Source organism: Pangasianodon hypophthalmus, chromosome 7 (genome assembly GCF_027358585.1).
Source record: "Pangasianodon hypophthalmus isolate fPanHyp1 chromosome 7, fPanHyp1.pri, whole genome shotgun sequence".
NCBI classification, from domain to species: Eukaryota; Metazoa; Chordata; class Actinopteri; order Siluriformes; family Pangasiidae; genus Pangasianodon; species Pangasianodon hypophthalmus.
In genome coordinates this window covers 28,935,475-28,956,826 of record NC_069716.1, presented here as the reverse complement: position 1 = coordinate 28,956,826, position 21,352 = coordinate 28,935,475, and the positions used below count along the sequence as shown (strand labels likewise).

The 21,352-nt window shown below is 40.2% G+C and overlaps 1 protein-coding gene across 5 annotated transcripts in view; it reads right to left on the bottom strand.

The window, feature by feature from the left end:
* The window catches only part of ntrk3a (neurotrophic tyrosine kinase, receptor, type 3a), a 221,640-nt gene that overhangs the window by 15,230 nt on the left and 185,058 nt on the right, over window positions 1-21,352 (bottom strand). For all 5 annotated transcript variants that reach the window (XM_053235385.1, XM_053235386.1, XM_034305567.2 and 2 more), the window contains exons 13-15: window positions 15,682-15,812; window positions 12,337-12,509; window positions 8,560-8,803 (exon numbers count right to left, since the gene is read on the bottom strand). In XM_053235385.1, coding sequence (XP_053091360.1) covers window positions 8,560-8,803; window positions 12,337-12,509; window positions 15,682-15,812 — 548 coding nt within the window. The remainder of the gene's footprint in view (window positions 1-8,559; window positions 8,804-12,336; window positions 12,510-15,681; window positions 15,813-21,352) is intronic.

Genomic DNA, 21,352 nt, shown 5'->3' with positions numbered 1-21,352 from the left:
CAAATACAAATACAACAAGAAAAAGTGTTTCCTGCTGTGTGAGTTATAAAGATGGATTAAGACGTGTGTCCCTGTCTTTCCTTGTCTTTTTCCCAAACCACCATACAACTGAATGTTATATAAAAATTAGTACACCACCAATAGGCATATTTCCACCACAAAAACCTTGTTGGGAACTCAGGAGTGAGAGCCAGCTTTAGTTCCAAGAAGCTTGAAGCATAGGCCTTGGGGGAAAAATGGCTTTGGGAACATAGGGAACATAGGCCACTTGAAAAATAGGACCTGGGCCACAGTGCTCTTGAAACCTCAGATGCCTGGAACATAGGACCCTTGAATTACAAGGCCCTGGAACAAAGTGCTTTGGGAACATAGGGAACATAGGCTCCTTGAAATGTAGAACCCTTGAAACATAGGACTTGGGAACATATGACATGGGAACATAGATTCCTGGGAATTTTGTGCATTGTGAACATAGAATCCTGGTTACATAATGTCCTGGTCACATAATGCACCAGAACAGATTTTACTTTATGGGCTGTAATTCCAGGAACCATGAAACCTGAGAAAGTATAAGAACAAAGGGCCTTGATAACATGGGACCCTTGAAAAGTAGGACCCTTGCAACACAGAACCTGGGAAAGCACGACCTGGGAATGTAGGGCTAGGGAACGTAGTACTCTAGCAACATCAGACCTGGGAACATAGGACCTGGGAACTTAGCACTCTAGCAACATCAGAGCCTTGGAACATAGGACCTTGGAACGTAGGGTTTGGGAACGTAGTACTCTACCAACATCACATTCTTGGAACACAGGAATATAGTATTCTAGCAACATCAGGCCTTGAAACATAGGACCTGGGAACATAGGACCTGGGAACGTAGGGTTTGGGAACGTAGCACTCTACCAACATCACATTCTTGGAACACAGGACCTGGGAATGTAGTATTCTAGCAACATCAGGCCCTTGGAACATAGGACCTGAGAATGTGGTACTCTAGCAACATCACATCCTTGTAACATAGGACCTGGGAACACTGGACCTGGGAAAGTAGGACTTGGGGACGTAGTACTCTAACAACATCACATTCTTGGAACATAGGACTTGGGAACGTAGTATTCTAGCAACATCAGAAACCTTGGAACAAAGGCCTCAGGAAAGTAGTACGTAATGCACCAGAACAGATTTTACTTTATGGGCTGTAATTCCAGGAACCTTGAAACCTGAGACGCCAAGAACAAAGGGCCTTGATAACATAGGACCCTTGGAAAGTAGGACCCTTGCAACAGTTTACCTGGGAAAGTAGGATCTGGGAATGTAGGGCTAGGGAACATAGGATTTGGGAACATAGTACTCTACCAACATCAGACCCTTGGAACATAGGAACTGGGAATGTAGGACTTGGGAATGTAGGACTTGGGAATGTAGTACTCTAGCAACATCACATCCTTGGAACATAGGACCTGGGAACGTTGTTTCTCTAGCAACATCAGACCCTTGGAACATAGGAACGTAGTACTCTACCAACATCACATTCTTGGAACACAGGACATGGGAAAGTAGTATTCTAGCAACACCGGACCCTTGGAACACAGGAACTGGGAATGTAGGACTTGGGAAAGTAGTACTCTAGCAACATCACATCTTCGGAACATAGGACCTGGGAACGTTGTTTCTCTCGCAACATCAGACCCTTGGAATATAGGACCTGGGAACGTAGTACTCTATCAACATCACATCTTTGGAACAAAATGCTCTAGGAACAACAGGCTTTGAGAAACTTTTTGAGTTTGAGTTTTCAGAAACTGCTTTGCAGTTCAGCTAGCTGTTCTTAGCTAGCATGAGATTACTCAAACTTGTTTTATGTCATTGATGATATTTGCTCATTGTTTTGAAGACCAACTGAGCAAAGATGTTACTGATTAGCCATAACTAATGAACTAAAATCGGTCCCTAAAAAGATGTTGTGTGTCTATTTGTCGTTGGACCTTTTCCACTTTGACTTGGCTCCTAAACATACATCTTTCTTTTTTTTCTAAATCTTTCCTTTCTAAATTTGCACTCTGTCTGAAAACCGGATGTCCGATTAATATAAACAGAGATGCCATTTTGTGTATTTTTTAAAAATGTTTTTACACATCACTGGAATTTTTAGTGAAAAAAACCCTCTAATTTAAAACGCCACATTAATATTAGCACATTCATGCAACAAAGCAAAACATTAAAGAACTGTAGAATTTAAGTCTAAGCGTCCTCCATGTGTGCTGCGTCACCGGGTTTCTGTTTGCTGAAATGACGTCACCATCAATCAGTCTGCGTTTTTCTTCCATCATTGTCACTTTGGTTCCTCAAAAGGTTCCAGAATATCAGCAGAGGCGCAATAGTGTTCACATGTAACTTGTGAGTCCATGCTTTGGGGAAGACAGTGGTTAAAATCTGTTGCTAGGCAACTGGGAAACCCGGTATGGACGCCAAGCACAGGTTAGCTAATGACTATGATAACAAATTAGCTAGCACAGAGCCATTAAGCCATTTAGGAAAATGAGCAATGTGGCAGAATTGCAAGTCAGGAATATTAACATTTTCTCAGATGTGTTGCTAAATTGCTAGAAAAGCCCTCATACAAGTAAAATTAGTCCGTAATTACACTTAGCATCGACCGCTAACAAGTTCTGTGAGTTCCGCCAAATTGATGTGAAGGAAACAAGGGAACAGGGCCAGTGTGATCATCAGACATGCGTCCCTGCTCTCGCTTTACAGTGATCTCTTCATCTCAGGAGACAGCTCATAACGGAGACGCCAATGAGCTGGAACAAACAGACATCAGCTCTCTTTCTGTCCCGCCATATTTCTCGTCCTCTTCTCTCTCTCTCAGCTTTTAAGGTTTTCATCTCTGCAATTTCCAGCTTTTCTCTTTACTATTCAGAACTGCTTCACATTGACATGAACTAAGTCGGATTAGTAAGCTAGTCAGTGTTTTGGTTTTTTGCTAGTTAACATTTTAGCTTTTTTTCTACTGACTTTTAATTCTGGCTTTTTTTTAGCAAAAGGTTTGCTAGTGAGTGTTTTAGGGTTTTGCTAGTGAGTGTTTTAGGGTTTTGCTACTGAGTGTTTCAGCTTTTCATTAGTAAACAGTTTGGCCTTTTACTAGTCAATGGTTTGGCTTTTTCTGAGTAGATGTTTTGATATTTGCTGTTGAGTGTTTTGGGTTTTGAGAGTGAGTGTTTGTGTTGCTGAGTGTTTGACTTTGTGCTCGCAAGAGTTTTAACTTTTTGCTAGTCAGTGTTTTGTCTTTTTGCTAGTGAGTGTTACGGCTTTATGTTTAGTATCATTTTGGCTTTTTGGGGCAGTCGTGGCCTAACGGATGGAGAGTCGGACTCGCAACCCGAAGGTGAACCTGAAGGTCGTGGGTTCGAGTCTCGGGTCCAGCAGGGATTGTAGGTGGGGGGAGTGAATGACCAGCGCTCTCTCCCACCCTCAATACCACCACTGAGGTGAGACCCTTGAGCAAGGCACCGAACCCCCAACTGCTCCCCGGGCGCCGCAGTAAAAAAGGCTGCCCACTGCTCCGGGTGTGTGTTCACGGTGTGTGTGTGTGTTCACTACTGTGTGTGTGCACTTGGATGGGTTAAATGCAGAGCACAATTTCCGAGTATGGGTCACCGTACTTGGCCACAAGTCACTTCACTTCACTTCACTGTTTTGGCTTATTGATAGTTAGTATTTTAATTTTCTGATTTTGGTCTGTACTTAGTCAGTATTTTATCTTTTTTTTCCCTTGGATGTCCTTTCACTTTTGCTAGCGAGTGATGTGCCGAAGGCTTTTATCTTCAAGGAGAAGACATCGTTGGATTCACCTGATCAACCAGAGGTGAAGATTACAAGATGATTTGTACAGTCTAGTAGAAGAAGTGAGGTTGGATTGTGAACATCACGACCACAATCTCTGTGTATATCTGCGTTTATTTTGTTACCCTGTGGAGGTATAGGTTACACAATCATAACCTCTTTGCCAATTATGATATTAAATAAAGTGCACAGCGTACAGAAAATGAAAAAATTTTGTTTTATTAAAATTTTTTTTTATTTGCTAATGAATATTTTCAGGTTTTTTTGCTTACAAATAAATGTTGGCTTTTTTTTTTGCTAGCAAGTGTCTTGTTTGTGCTCGTGTGTTTGTGCCAGAGCATTGTGAAGGCTAAATGAATGGATTAGCTTTTTATTAATCTAATTCATTTGCGTCTGGCCATCTTCCAGCAGCTCCTTCCTGCGTGGAACAACACTGAGCAGATAAATGCAGCGGGGGGCCGACGGCAGGGGACTCGTCTGGAAACAGAATTACGGACGACGGGGAAGGTGTCAAGAAGCGTCAATGCAATCTCAAAAGGGCAGCGTATTGAAAAGCAGAACAATTAGAAAGCATTTGACATGCTGAGAACAGGAAGTGAGTCATGCTGCAATTGTGTCGCTAAATCAATAGCATGGCTAATTTAGTGAATGGCTTGTGGGAAAGATGACACACACACAATGAAAAACTATAAAACTCTGTCACCTTTCATATATATATATATATTCATCAAAGTACTTTATGATCCTACATTCCCAGGCTGTTACGTTCTATGCTCCCAGGGTTCTATGGTTCCACAGTTCTGTGTTTCTAGGGTCCTACTGTTCTAGGGTCACATGTTTCCAGTCTTCTAGCATCCTATCTTTCTAGGATCCAGTGTTTTCCCCAACTATGTTCCTAGGTTCCTAGGGTGTTTCTCAAGTCCTATGTTCTCAGGGTCCTGTGTTCCCAGAACCTTTCATTTCCAGGCTCCTATATTCCTAGCACTCTACCTTTCCAGGGTCCTATATTCCCAGGACCATTAATTTCCAGGACCCCATGTTTTCCCAAGCTCTCTCTTATCTGTTGTCCTTTGTTCCCAGGTTCCTAGGATGTTTCCAGGCTTTTATATTCCCAGAGTTTTATGCTTACAGAGTTCTATGTTCCCAGAACCTTTAATTTCCCGGTTCTGATATTCACAGGGCCCTTAGTTTTGTAGGGTGCTATTTTCCAACTCTGTATATTTCCAGGATCCTATGTTCCCAGGACCTTTAATTCCCAGAGACTCATGATCTAAGGACCTTCAGTTTCCAGGGTCATATGTTACTAGAACTTTTCATTTCCATGGTCTTATATTCCAGGCATCTTTCCAGGACTCTATATATACAATGTCCTATGTTTCCAGAATTCTATATTCCCAAGAACTTTAATTTCCAGGGTTTTATATTTCCAGGATCCAGTGTTTTCCCAGGTACTATGTTCTCAGGTTCCTTGGATGTTCCTAGGCTCCCTGGGATGTTTCCAGAGTTGTATGTTCCCAGGATCTTTAGTTTCCAAGGTCCCTATCTTTCCAGAGTCTTGTGGTTCCAGGGTCCTATGTTCCCATGGTTCTGTCTCCAGCATCCTAAGTTCCTAGAACCTTTAACATGGTTTCCATTTCCTTCCATTATCCTATATTCCAAGGTTCTATGTTCCCAGCACTTTGAATTCCCAGACTCCTATGTTTCCAGATTTCTCTGTTCCCTTGGTCCATATTTTCATGATGATTATATTCTCTGGCTCCAGAAATCTACGTTCCCAGGATTTAACGGTCATCGTAATTTATACAGCGCTTAGCATCTTGATTAGCTATGGATGTTTCTGAACGATCCGTTCCACAGACCATCACAGCAAATTAAGCAGACTGAGACATACAGAACATGATATAACTGTGACATACTGCTTTAACGACAATTACAGTTTAGTACGTTTTAAAATAAAATTTAATAACGCTAAAATAGCTTCATTAAAATACCAATTTCTTAACATCTTATAAACGTGTTCTTTCTCTTCTTTTTTTTATATTTTCTTTTAATAAACCACTGGTCACAAGAATCCAAATTTTTAAAAATAAATCTAAGGCAGCTTTGCCATTTAAAAAAAAAAATTATATTTAATTACGCTTTAATCCTTATAGCAATCCTTATAGTAGCTGTTCTTTCCGCAAACTTTGTTTCTCTCGCTCCCGGTTGTTTCTCTTCAGTTTTTTTCCTAATCTGTGTCCTGGATCTGTGTTGGAAGAAGAGGGGAAGCAGTGACGGATATAGAGTGTGACGGCGGCATTGTTGCTGTGCGGATGTTCACTGTAATGTGGGTTAATTGAACCTGCGGCCGTGCGGTAAACTCTCTATTCGAGTCATGAAATCATTCTGACAGCTGCAAAAGCCTCGTTTAATGCAGCAGCGACGGAATCGTGTTGGATCCACCGAGATCCGTAATTACATCTGTGTGTTATTGTTAAAAATCGGCCTGTTTCAAGGTCGCTGAAGGAAACTTCATCAAAGTAACAAACACCCCAATTCCCCTCTCACCAAGACTGCACGATTAAAAAAAAAAAAAAAAAGAAACGAGTGGGTTTTTTTTTTCAAAACCAGCAGCTTCCTGCTAACCTGGAGAGATAAAGTGATAGATAAGTGTTACTTTAGATCATTTAGAATAAACACATGGCCCATTTAGCAAACTTTCCTCACACTGTGGCACTCTGAGAAATCTGTGTATTCATTATCTGGGGATTTATAATTATTTTAAGGATTGTTTTTTTTCTTTTTGTAAGAGAACTCTTTACTTTAAAACCTCGCTTACTTTAAGACACATCACAGAGGATTAAAAAAGGATTATGGGAATGTGCTAAAAAAAACAATAAATAGTTATAATATTAAAGAGAGAGAATTAAAATGAGAATATAAACAAGGCTTTAAATGAAAAAAATGAAAATAAAAGCGTGAAAAAATTGTTCGAAATGTGTTCAGTACAAAAAACACCAATAAAAATAATATTTCTTTATAACATTTTACATGAAAAAAAAATAATAACTGACATGAAAATATTAAATATTAAACATTTTAGTGCTAAAATGAGGGAAATGTTTCCACATGTGTAGTTAAATATTCAACAAATAAATAACCTAATTAAATTAATAAATAAAGTGGACTTAGTTGTTACTCTACACATGACTATGTTTGATTAAAAAGGATTTTTTTTATTTAATAATAATAATAATAATAATAATAATAATGCACAGCAGGTGATAGTTAATTGAAGCGCAAATTTCTTAAAAATAATAACACAAATGCAATTATTATTATTGCTGCTTTGTGTTATAACAAATAATAATAATTTACCTAAATGTATATAATTATCATCTATTACTTTAAATTATTTCTTAACGATTTAACATAATTATATAAAAGTATCAAATATAATAGCAAATTAGTAAACGGTTAAATGAAAGAGAATAATAAAAAGAAGTTTACCTTTGCGCAAATCAGTATCGTCGTATGAATTGTTTATTTATTGGTAAATAACTTTTAGCGTTTGTTTTAAAGCTTTGAAAGCGCCACGTCGTGTGAAACGTCGTCAACAGATGGACACGTTACACACAAAGCCACAGGCTGCATTTATCACACAACATTCCCCGCTGTCAAAGAGAAATGAAACATGAGCCAAGTTTAGCGAAGTAATTATCAATCGATCACAATTTACAAACCCCAGATCCAGAATGAATGTGGACTGTGTGGCCATCTGAAGGTTAATTAATCACCCCGTTCTGCCCGTGGCATCTTTATAGGAGATAAATTTGAGTTCGAAACCAATTATAGCGCGAGGTGTGCTGCAGTTTAGTTCAGGTCTGGTGGGAAGACAAATAAACAGGCTTTGAATAGAAATTCAGCGTGATAGTTCACTAGCAGGTGGAAGAATGCAGAGAATCGTTCAGTCATGTAGCTGAATAACGGAAGATTTTATGGTGTTAATGTTAACGTTACCGTAGCGCTGCGATAGTGACGCCGTGCTGCGATGAAGCGGAGCTACTGTTACCAACACGAAGGTGATTATTTTTCTACAACAGCACGTCCCCAAAGTGTTTTTCTTCCTCTTACACCAATTATTTGTTTATTAAACAGTGACACACTTTACCTTTTATCCATTTATAGTTACATGTGATTCTGTGAAACAAGTTAGTTCCTGTTCTCGCTTACGTTATAGCAGCTATAAACAGTCATTCCTTCACCAGCCTCTCTTTCTTCTCTCTTTTCAAGTTAATAAGACAAAAAAAAAACAAACGCAGTTTGTGATGTTACCGAGAAACGGCAAAGAATTGTAAACTCCTCTGTCCTGAAGAAGCCTCTGACTGCTACAAAGTGCTGACGCTGGAGACTCCTTCCATGAATCTTAAAGAAAACTTCATCATATCAACGATTATTTTATAATCATCAACAGTGGTAACAGTAACTCCGCTTCATTCCACCACCGCATCACTGATTATTTTACTGCAACAGCATGACACACTCACAGTGTTTTTTTTCTGACAGCATCGTGGGTCAGCTCTCAGATGCGGAAATGAGTGTTCGTTCCTAAAACAGGGTTCTCTGAGGTTCCATGTCGACAGTAAACGTGTATTTTGGTAGCTCTCTCGATGCTCAGTGAAGACGTTATATATATAGTATACGACAAGCGCAGCGGCATTCCCGACTCACCCGGTAGTAGTCAGTGCTGTAGATGTCTCTCGACATTCCGAAGTCTCCGATCTTGACCAGAAGCCCGTTCCCCACCAGGCAGTTGCGTGTTGCCAGGTCTCGGTGCACAAAGTGCTGAGACGCCAGGTACACCATGCCCGCTGCGATCTGAGTGGCTATGTGCAGCATCTGGGACAGACCCAGCTCCCCGTTGGTCTGCAGCGGCTGTCCGTCAACCAGGATCATCGCATCAGGACCGTGAGCTCTGTTAGGAAACACAACAAAATACGGAACGTTCCGTCATGACACATGGACAAATGTTTGATGACGTTCGGTCTACAGTGTTACCGCAAATCTTTCCGAGCCAAACTTAACCTAATCACATAGCTACGTAGCTAGACCGTGATTGGCTGGCACTATTTCGATGATGTCATAATGTTGCTCCTGTTCAGGATATCAAACAGCCTGGTTTATATGTTTGCACCTGCGTATTTATTCAGTCGCATCGGTGTCTGTCATCTTTACGTGCGTGTAATGTTGACATGACCACTAGGGGGCAGAAAAACGAAAATAAAACACGTCTCGGTTCACTTCACAATGAAACGAATTAATATGACTTATATCTGATTTCTGAATTAGCGTGCTGTTAGTTCAGGAGTTCCCAAACTTTTTTGGGGAAACGACTCCAGAAGGAGATTTTCTGCGATCGCAAATCTTCACCACTTTGCTTTTTTTTTTTTTTTTTAAATTTCGAGATTTATAACTTGTAAAGATATATTTGATAAATGTTTCAGCATTTTTCCCTTGACTTCTGCTGTTTCACATGTTGAGTCGACATTTTCGAGGCACATCAGAGGTGGATGATGGAGAAACTTCTGTGCTAGTGAAGTGTGTCAGGATAGCGAAAAGAACGAAAGCTAACCTAGCGAGTGAAAGCTAACCTAGCAAGTGACGGCTAACCTAGCAAGTGACGGCTAACCTAGCGAGTGACGGCTAACCTAGCAAGTGACGGCTAACCTAGCGAGTGACGGCTAACCTAGCAAGTGAAAGCTAACCTAGCATGCGCACCTACTGCGTAACTTTAAATTTTGGTCCGCTTGAACACTGTTCCTGATTCTCTGCTTGAGTAACATCGCAGTCAGAGTCTCAGACAGACCGCTGTCAATCAAACATATTTACTCATTTGAATATTAGGCCACGCCCATTAGGATAGTTCTCAGATTGGACTACTAGTGTATTCAGCTGGTGCTACGCAGCAATTTATCTATTATTTATTAATTTATTTTTTAATTCAAACTACTGGATGCTTAAAATCTGAAGCTTGGTCTCATGAAACATGTATATTCTTAGAAATAATTACAAATATTTACACTTTTTATCTGGGACTTATAAGGTAGATGCACCTGATAAACTGGAAACTCAGTGTATATTTATTTGTATTTTCTTAAGTTTGGGTTTAATGGAACATGTTTTATCATATTTAGACATATTTTATTAGTGCTTTTTTCTAAAAAAATATCAAATTAAAATAAGGCACAGTGTTTATTTAAAGTCTGAGAACCTGGTATTGGTTGTTTTTTTTGTGGCTCCTGCTCTCAGCCGATCAGAAACCACTGCGCTCGGATTACTTTAATGAAGAACCCTGGAATTTTTCATAACAGGAAACTGAAAGTCCAAGTGTTTTCTAACGCTGACGGCATTATCCTCCTCACAAGGCCTGCATTCCAGTCACGAACGCTCTCCATCATGCAGAACCGGCGCTCGGTGCCAACGCAACAGCATGCAGGAACTCGAGGGAACCCAGGAGCATAATTCTCAGCACTATGTGTGTGTGTGTGTGCGTGAGTGTGTGTGTGTTATCCGGTGTCATCATGTTATCCTCTTAATCCAGGCGGCGGGAGTTAGGAAGCGATTCACACTCCCAGGACGGGTCTTGTCAGAACCGATGTGCGCAGTGTATCATCTCGTGTCCTGTTTCTCGCGTAGTTCCTCTGCAGAAACCTTGTTCCTCATCCATCACGCTCTGATCACTCGCGCCGGAGAGAGAGAGAGAGAGAGAGAGAGAGAGAGCGATGACAGGAAATGAAATCCGCTCCTTCTCATACTGTCCTCGTTGCCGCCGATACGAGACCAAAAGGCCGCTGTCGGTGTCAGATTTTCATAAAAGCGATTAAATATTACACGTGAAAGATCACGGGAGCTGAGCGAATTACACCCGCGCCTGCGAGTGTGAATAAACACACGGGAGAGACGAGAACACTCGCTGGCGCTTTGGGGAATAAAGACGGTACATCGTTAGGGTTTTAGGTCTTTATTAAAACTTTACACCTCTCTCTCTCTCTCTCTCTCTCTCTCACACACACACACACACACACACACACACACACACACTCGACTCAAATGCAGCTAACAAATAAAGCTTACAGCTGCTAGTTTTTCTAGCCACCATGCGTAAACATTGCTTGACTCAACACACACTATTTCAAATTGTTAAGATGGTGGGATTTGCACATTTATTTAATCGTTAATACTTTAAAATACAGACTATTTCCTGAAACTATTCATTCACAAATTGTGTTATTGAGCCATGCGATGATTTACCCACACACTTAGCTATTAATACAACGCTAAACTCACTTTTTAGCTACATTAGCCTGTAGTTTTAATTTTAAAAGCTAATTTCAATTTGGTTTTTATTTTGTCATTTGTTTATTGTTAGCTTTAATCTCAATTTATTCACTAAAACTTGAATTTTGATCATTTTCCCAATATGTTCTGGTTACGTTTACATGGAAAAGGTTTTTTTTTTTTTCTCTTTCTGGAAATCTTTCTCATTTTCGCAGTATAACCTCTTTTTTTTTTTTTTTTTTTTAATCTATGGAGCGTTAGCATCAACCCGCAGATCAGAGAAAACAGGTCCAGAGTCTAGCTAGCAGTTCCTGCATCTTTTTCTCCTCACCTCTTGCTTGTGTGTCAAATATTTCTCTTCAGTAATCACCTTTCAGAACTTAGCGTACTAAAATGCGGAAAAAAAAGCTCCAGTTCTGACAATTTCATCCTTTCATCTCATTTTTATTAACAGAGAAAAATGTCATTGTATTGTGATATATTCTAGAGTATGTTTATCGTTTATTGTTTAGTTTGCCGCATGGGGACAAAAATCATCAACATATACGACTGGCTAAGAAAGTAACGCCGCACTAATGTCTCGTCTGATTGCCTGCATTTGAGGGAAGTGATTTTCTTGATTTCATTTTGACCAAATGGTTTCTTTAAAAGCGAGCAATTTTACTCAGCTAGAAAATAACATGCACTCACAGAAACAATGTTTGTCTTCAGTTTTCATGTCTTTAAGTGGAAATCGAGCCAGCGCTCTTATTTGTGCTCTAATCATTTTCTTCGAAATGTTCTCCGCTCTTCCATCGAGCACGTGCCATTCTGGCTTTCTCTACGCGGAAGTCGTTTAGATGATAAACAAAGCAGGATGATCTTTGAGGAACTCGTTCAGTTTGTTTAGAGTTCAGGAAGTTAGAATTCATTATCAAAATATTAAGGTAAATACAAGGATTTCTCAAATGTAAACTTGGAAACGCAATATATTTATTTTATTTTATTTTATTTTTTAGCTGAGGTTAGTGCACGGGTTCTTAGATAACACTCCGAAAATTTATCACTGTTCTTCCAAAGACAGTTTTTAAAAATAATAATAATAATAATTTGTAAACTTTGCACAAGGAGATGTCCACGTGGCTAACAGGAAAGCTGTGGATCTTCAGCAAGATCAGATAACGAACGTACCTGAGGAACTTGTTGAGATCTCCGTGCTTCATGTATTCGAACACCATGATGAGCGGATCTCCGTCCACGCAAACTCCGTAAAACTTCACGATGTGCTCGTGCTGCAGGTTGGTGAGGAGCTCGGCCTCGCGCTGGAAATCCTTCCTCGCCGCCAGCGTGGGATCCTTCAGAGTCTAAAAACACAGATGGATAACCATCATGGATTTCGGATAAGAGGAAATGATGACATGCTGCTTCAATGTAGAGTACTGGATGAGCAACATCTCTCACCATGTCACTTCTCGACTGCGTACAACAGTTTATTAATATTTTACTTGCTTAGAGCACTTTAATAATCTTGCATGGTCTTTCGTCTGTGTTCAATGTTTACAGTTCGCTACTTTTTATACTACGTAAGAGTTCATTTATCATTTTTGCACTGTGTCTGGGTAGGAGAGTGCAACTGTAGCGCCAGAATTTCATTGTACGTAGATGCTCAAGCACTCTTTATGCACATGACAATAAACTTGAAACAATTTAACGGAAGTTATACTACAGCGCTGTTGAATTTTGGAAGGAGTCTCCAGTTCTAGTGCTTCGTAACAGTCAGAGGTAAAGCTGTAACTTTAAATTTGCTAATTTTTCACACTTTTTATTCATTTATAGTTACATTTAATGTTCAAGAACGTCCTTGAAATGAGTTAGTTCCTGTTCTCACTTACGTTATAGCAGCTATAAACACTCGTTCCCTCACCAGCCTCTCTTTTCTCTCTCTCTCTCTCTCTCTCTCTCTTGAGAAACCACAAAGAAGTGTAAACACCTCTGTCCTGAAGATGTCAGGAAAGTTACAGCTTTACCTCTGACACTGGAGACTCCTTCCATAAATGTTAAATAAACACATTTCTCCTTACAGAAAACTTCACCATATCTACAATTTATTAAATCTGTTTATTATTAGTAGAACGTCCACTCTACAAGTCCCTGTGAATGAGCTGTTACTATAGAAACGATAATGTATTAATGATAATGAGGGCATTAATATAAACCTGCTGCTGTTGTAGAAAATTAATCAACACCTTTCGGACCAATCACAATCCAGAATTCAGCAGTGCTGCAGTGTAAATTGACAACTAACATGTTTACTTACTAGTATGGAGGACATCAAACTCTAGGATTCCCTCCCCAAATAATCCGACGGTTTTATGTGTTATATGGTTTTAAAGGTCTTTAAAAATAGGAAGATGATTATCATACCGTGGATTTATATCATATCATCCCTACTTTAATGTCTACACCACCCATTTTTGTCTTAATTATTCCCACTCGGTGTCACATGTTGTTAAGAGAGCTATTTAGATGGATGGAGGCATCAGAAGAACAGATGGTGAAGCTTTATTTCTCTATCAGAGACACCGGATTAGCCGAGCCCACCTGCTGGGGGGAAGGGGGGCTACAAGTGCATAATGGCCACCATCTCATGTGTTCTCCTGTGTGTGTGGATTTACTCTGAACTGAACTGCACTATTGCACCGTGTTGACATTGTTATTGTTGTTGTTGTTGTTGTTGTTGTAGCGATGCAAAGTTAATGTCTATATTTGCTGCACCTTCATGTTCATCATTCGTGGTATATTCCACAGAAGTGCTCCATCCCTGTAGCCCTGAAGCTTCTCAGCTGGATCTGAAGGAGATATCTGAATCATTGAAGATGCCTGGAGCTAGTCAGAAGCCCTGGAATAATGTCTCAAGGCTGAGACTGTTTAAGCAGCTTTTCTTAGCAGGTTCAGGAGTGGAGTTACCATCATCCAACCATCTTCTATACATCAATCTGTACTCTGAGACCAGGAGATATCGACTCACTGATCCTCCTGACCAGGATCTACAGCCAGGGCATCGCTGACGTCATTCAGACTGCACATGTCTGCTTGGTTTGATCACGAAAGAGACAAAGCTGAAAGTTCAAGACCTCCATGAGGTCACAGATACAAATCCCTGACCTGAGAATCGTGATGTAGGAACCAGAAAAACTTCAACATCCAAGTACCAGTAATAATCACGTTCATAACTGCAAGTCTGCTTATAAAATAGCACTTGATCCAGCACAACCTATTTAATTATATTTAGCTATTTATGATGAATGATTGAAGCCACAATATACTAAAATGAGGTTATGAAATCTTAATTTCTAACGGTTTTATCACACTTCTAATTTACTCTACTGATTTCTAAAATATTTAATTTCATAATGCCCATGTTGTTGTTAATGGTGTTGTTCGATGCGCTCTGCTATAAAGATAACCCCCAGTTTGAAGGATAATCTGACCAAGCGCTCATCTGCTACACTTACAGAGAAACTTTACATTTAGTCATAATTTTATCCAGAAAAATTCACTCCTTCGAGATAAGTGATGTCTCTGATTAAGATGCATCTCCTCCGGACCATATTATTAAATCAGTAATAGTATCAAATTTATGTATTTAACATTGTCCTCGAATTGCATTTCACAGATATTTTGATTGTATTTACAGCCAGAACATAAATGCGGTATGTGCATGATGATGTACTGTGTTTACATCAGCTTAACACTGCTCCTCACTCGAGCTGATATCACACAAGAAACATGCGCTCAGAAACGTGCAAAACTGAAACACGCCTCTGTTTTTAGTAAACTCCGCCCCATATGTGCAAATCCAGCACAGCTTCTGAATAGCGCTTACTTCTGTAGTTACGTCTGAGGTCTGAATACACATATCTGCAATTTCCGTATTAAATCCCGAATTAAACTCTGAATATGACTAAATTAATGTATCATGATACTTTTCTTCTCACTTTTCACTCAGAGATGCCAAATTACACCCAGTCAGTACTACGGATTCTTCCACTACATAAACAAACTCTTCCTTTCTCTTTTATTTTATCAAGGACACTGGATCTAACATGAGATGTTCAAATTATTCAAATTAAATTAAAGTATTTCTACTTTATACAGACATTTTAAATATGATTTTTGTTGAATAATAACTGATTTATATTTTGTACGAATCAAACCCAGTGTTATGAGCGTCAAAAAAGTTTTCCATTAGACGAATGACCAAAAGAAAACCAAAGTGGTGTCCTCTGATACCTCGTCTGAAAGCCGAACATCCCCCTCCTCTACTATCGATCCTACCGCTGTAAAAAGCAGATCTTTCTTTCTCTCATTGATCTCCACCACTTGATCCACCACCATCATCGTCATCATCATCATCATCATCGTCGTTCCCTCGTATCATTCTCGGGTTAATACGCCGAGGTGCTATTAGCCAGATCTTTAAAGAGTCCTGACCTTGTGTAAGTGGAGAGGAAAGTCACGCCGGTCGTCTCTTACCTTCACAGCGACGAGCATCTTGTCCTTGGTGGGACTGAGATTATAACACTCTGCCAGGAAGACCTTCCCAAAGGCGCCTTCGCCGAGCTCACGCTTCAACACGATGTCCCGTCGCTTTATGTGCTGCACGTCTGCAGAGGAAAAAAAAACACGCTTACGGAAAAAGAAAGAAGATCTGATTTCTGTATGATGTAGATGTAGAGTTCAGACAGAGATACTGTGTCCCTCTGACATTTATTTTTAAAATCTTGTAAATTGAAAGATCGATATAAGCCATGCTGGTGGAAACAGACCCAAAAAGCCCCCCGTTAATGCACAGACATCCCTAGAGTGGGTTTTTTGCCCATGATAAATGTTCATGGAAGAAAATGAAGAAAGAAAAATCAAATAAACAAAGTATTCAGAATTTTTTTCACCACAGAAGGACCACTAACTGTGGAAGTTCCCCTCAAAACCTTTCCATCAGACCTCACCATATCAAAATGATTGGTCTGGAACAGCAGCTCTGACAGTAACGCAGGTTTATATTAATGCGCTCGTTCTGATACGTTATCGTTTCTATAGCAACAGTTCATTAAAGTAAAGAAGCATTTATTTAACATTTATGGAAGGAGTCTCCAGTGTCAGCGCTTTGTAAGTCAGAGGTAAAGCTGTAACATTGAGTTTTCCGACATCTTCAGGACAGAGGAGTTTACGATTCTTTGCGGTTTCTCGGTAACATGCGTAACAAGCTGCGATTTTTTTTGTCTTATAAACTTCAAGAGGGAGAAAAACGAGAGGAATGACTCTTTATAGCTGCTACAACGTAAGTGACAACAGGAACTAACTTGTTTCATGGACATTAAATGTAAGTATAAGTGCATAAAAAGTATTACATCATTCTGTAATTAATTAAATATTGTAATCGTTGATGAATTGCTGTAGTATAAGAGGAATAAAACACTTGGGCACGTGCTGTTATAGGGAAATAATTAACCACGTGGCAGTAAGAGTAACTCTGCTTCACTGCGTTGTTGATTATTTTCCTAAAACAACATGACAATTTTATCTGCAAGGAGGAAAGTTTGGAAAGCCCTTAGATAACTGCAATAAGCAGATGCTAATTAATTTTTTTTGTATTTTGTATTATAGATGAGAATTTTATTAAAATGTTCAACCACCTAAGGCATAAACACATGAACAGTCTCACGATAATGATAATAACTAATTATTATTATTATTATTATTATTATTATTATTATTCATTCTGCCTTAAAATCTAACTTTTCACACACTAGCAGTAGATAAGAACATGAAGCCCATGGGGCTGGACTGAATTCAAATGAATCAAGAGAGAAGGAAGAAGAAGAGAGAGAGAGAGAGAGAGAGAGAGAGAGGGAGAGAGAGAGAGAGCGAGAGAGAGAGCGAGAGAGAGAGCGAGAGAGAGAGAGAGGGAGAGAGAGAGAGAGAGAGCGAGAGAGAGAGCGAGAGAGAGAGCGAGAGAGAGAGAGAGGGATTGAGCGAGCTGTGTGGTAAAAGGTGAAAGTGTGTAGTGGATCTCGGCAAGCGTAATCTGTAAAGCGTCGAGACCCGTCACTCAAAGCGATAACGCGACTCCGAGGGGGACGACACCATCAAAGCCATCGCTCAGGAGGAATTTATAGATACCGAACTCCCCGCAGATCCCACGGACCTTCAGACATATCAGATCTTTCTGCTGCATGAACACAAGAAAAAAGAAGGAGAAGCAGAAGATCACCCGGTTTTCACCTGCCTGTCCGTATCCTCCTCAGGTCGTCTTCTCATTCCTCTAAAGTGCTAATGTTAAACATCTTCTGTTTGTTGAAATGAAATGAATATTTTCATCCTCTGAGACTGAAAACAATAAAACTGGAGGCTTCTACTTACAAACACCAACAAAACACAACGTCTATTCAAAATAATGTATAATAACAAGAAAAAGCTAAGCGCTAGTCTCGGATCTATCAGAAGGAAAATCAGAGACGCTTTATTTTAAGAGCTTGAGTTACTGATTGTCTTATTTTCAGGATCCACTCAAGATTTTCATACTGTGTGAGGGGTTAAAGTGAGAGGTCAGAGTGAGAGGCGGGGTTTAGGGTTAGAGTCAGAGGTCAGAGTAAGAGGTGGGGTTTAGAGTTAGAGGTCAGAGTAAGGGGTGGGGTTTAGAGTTAGAGGTCAGAGTGAGAGGCGGGGTTTAGGGTAAGCGTAAGGGGTGGGATTTAGGGGTGGAGTGAGGGGCAGGGTTTAGGAGTAGAGTGAGAGGTCAGAGTGAGGGGCGGGGTTTAGGGTAGGCGTAAGGGGTGGGATTTAGGGGTGGAGTGAGGGGCAGGGTTTAGGAGTAGAGTGAGAGGTCAGAGTGAGGGGCGGGGTTTAGGGTAGGTGTAAGGGGCGGGGTTTAGGATGAAATGTGTTGAATAGTGAGGGGCGGGGTTTAGAACAGTGACAGGGTTTAGTAAGCAAATAGTTTTACTAAATCAAATAATACTAAATACTAAATAATACATGAAGTTTACACCAACCTGTTTACACACACACACACACACAGTTTCACTGTTGAGAGTGTGTGCTCCATATGGCTAATATTACAGCAACATCTGCTATTTACTCAAAGTGGTCCATCATCACTAACCGTCCATGCTGGAACCTCACACACACACACACACACACACACACGCACACACACACACCTCCAGCACAAACATAAAGCGTAAAGGCTCCTTGTCAGTAGATCTGTATTTGTATTTCTTGGAGCTGTAACTGCACTGAAAGTGAAACGTGATTCCCCCAGAGAGGAATTAGCTTCATACATGAACACATAAATAAAATTAAATAAAATTAAAATGAATAAATAAAATAACAGCAATTTAGTTTTTGGCCAAAGGCAACACATGAATGTAATAGATCTGAATAAAACCACTCGCTCACTCACCATATTATTAACTTTCTGATGAATTAGAGCTGTTATTAGAGTTTTAGGATTTTTTTGTTCTTTGGGTGAAAAGTTCATTTGGTTTGTGTACTCATTAATGTCAGAGTAACAGAACCGAAGAGGAACACACTGGCTTTCCAAACACACTGGCTTTCCAATCACACTGAGAAAGGAGAAGTCCTCGTAGCACTTTATTTAGATCGATCCGCTGTATACATTCGAGAACTGGGCAAGAACTCTTCAAGGGTTTACTGGATAATTCAGGGATCTTTTAGTAGTGTTTAGATAAAGAATGAGAGAGAAGCGTTCCATTTGAGTCTTGAAATGTTGTCATTATTTCAAATGTCCGTCTGAGAGAACCCTTAAAGGATCTGTGTAGAACCCTACAACAAAGCGTTTCCCTGTAGCTCCAAGTCGATCCACTTTCAGAAAGCTGAGAACCCTTAATTATCCAACGAGCCCTTAAAGAACCCCCAGAGAAGCCTTTATTTCTAAGAGCGTTCCAAACAAGAGCAGGATGTTAAACTCCTGTTCGGTTCTAGATATTGAATACTAATACACACACACTCTTTGTGTTCTTCAAGGGTTATTTAGGGTTCGTTGGAGAAGTAAGGGTTATTAGATTTCAGAATATGGTTCTAGTTGGAACTCTTGCAGACAGGGAAGTACTCTGTTGTAGGGTTCTACGCACAACCCAGAGAAACATCCAAAGAACCCTTAAGAGTCTTAATTTTTGACATTAATGAGGCTGATTTTTTTTTGTAAATCATGCTAAAAGGTTCCAAACTAAGAACCCATTAAAGATCCCTTTTTCTAGGACTGCAGGGTTTGAAATAAATAAAGCAGTAGCGAGTGTGTGTGTGTGTGTGTGTGTGTGTGTGCGCGTGTGTGTGACTCTATTGATGACCTCATCGTGTCACTCCTGTTCTCACAGCTGATGAAAGTTCTCGCAGAACCGCACACGGAGCCGGTGTGATGTGAGCAGATGGACGTGTGGAACGTTCAGCAGTGACAGTGGTGTGACAGTGATGGAGACAGTCAGTGTCACCATCACCGCAGGGTGTGTGTGTGTGTGTGTGTGTGTGTGTGTGTGTGTGTGTGTGTGTGTGTGTGTATGTGTGTGTCAGGGTCCATTAGTGCTGCAGTGTTACCTGAAGGCCTAAAGGTCAAGTAAAAGCTGCAGTTCTCCATCAATCTGTCTTTCTGCTGATTTAATGCCAACAGACATGAAATACCTCAAACCTGCTTTCTCTCTCTCTCTCTCTCTCTCTCTCTCTGTTTCTCACTGTCTCTCTCTCTCACTCTGTCTGTCCTTCTCTCTCTCTTTCTCTCTCTCTCTCATTGTCCCCTCTCTGTCTCTTCTTTGCTGTCTGTATCCGTCTCTCTTGCTCATTCTCTGTCTCTGTCTCCAAATGTCTCCCTTTTTCTCTTTCTGTGACTCTCTCTCTCTATCTATGTGTCTGCCTGTCTGACTGTCCATCTCTCTCTATCTCTCTCTCTCTCTCTCTCTCTCTCTTTCTCTCTCTGTCTCTCCTTTGTTGTCTATGTCTGTCTCCTTCTCTTTCTTTGTCTCTCTCTGTCTCCTAATGTCTCTCTTTCTGTGACTCTCTGTCTACTTATCTTTCTATCTGTCTCTCTCTTTTGCTGTCTGCCTGTGTTTCTATCTGCCTGTCCATCTCTCTCTCTCTCTCTCTCTCTCTCTCTCTCTCTCTCTCATTGTTTGTCTCTGTCTCTCTCTTTTTCTCTCCATGTTTCTCTCTTTCTGTGAGTCTCTCTCTCTCTCTGTCTCTCACTGTCTCTACTTTGTTGTCTATATCTGTTTCTCTGTTTCTCTCTCTATGTCTCTCTCTCTCTTTCTGTGACTCTCTCTCTATCTTTCTATCTGTCTCTCTCCTTTTCTGTCTGCCTGTGTTTCTATCTGCCTGTCCATCTCTCTCTCTCTCTCTCTCTCTCTCTCTTTTTCTCTCCATGTTTCTCTCTTTCTGTGAGTCTCTCTCTCTCTCTCTCTCTCTCTCTCTCTCTCTCACTGTCTCTACTTTGTTGTCTATATCTGTCTCTCTCCTTTTCTGTCTGTATTTCTGTCTATCTGACTGTCCATCTCTCTCTCTCTCTCTCTCTCTCTCTCTCTCTCTCTCTGTCTCGGACAGCAGGATCATGTGGGAGATGGATGACCTTCTCTGAGCTACAGGTGTAAACGTGGCAGGAAATTAATCCTAATTAGAAAACGTGACAGGACAGATCTGCTGGATTAATGACAGATTCCCGTCGGCTCCTGCTCCATTACATTCCCCCAAATCTATTTATCTCTCCGTGACGCTTCACACGCTTTCTCTCCAGACTCCGTCTTTATGTTATTTACATTTAAACGGGCTACAGAGACGAGATATACGCAGCAGATATAAACGTTTAATATTACAGGTGTGTGTGTGTGTGTGATGTAAAAATGAAACCAAGATTAATCCTGTCAGATCTTTTTTAACGTGATACAGCAACCAACAACATTCAAGTCAAAAACAACTAGAAAACTTCAGGGGGAAAAAAGGAAAAGAATAAACTTACCATAACCTGGTTGCATAAGTATGTACACCCCTTAGCTAATACTGTGTTAAAGCTCTTTTTGGTTGTAATTCAGCACTCGGTGTTTTTGGGTAAGAGTCCACCGACTCAGCTCATCTTCATTTAGCGGTTTTATTCCTCTCTTCCTCACAAAAACGTTTGCTGTTTCAGGTTAAAGGTGGAAAA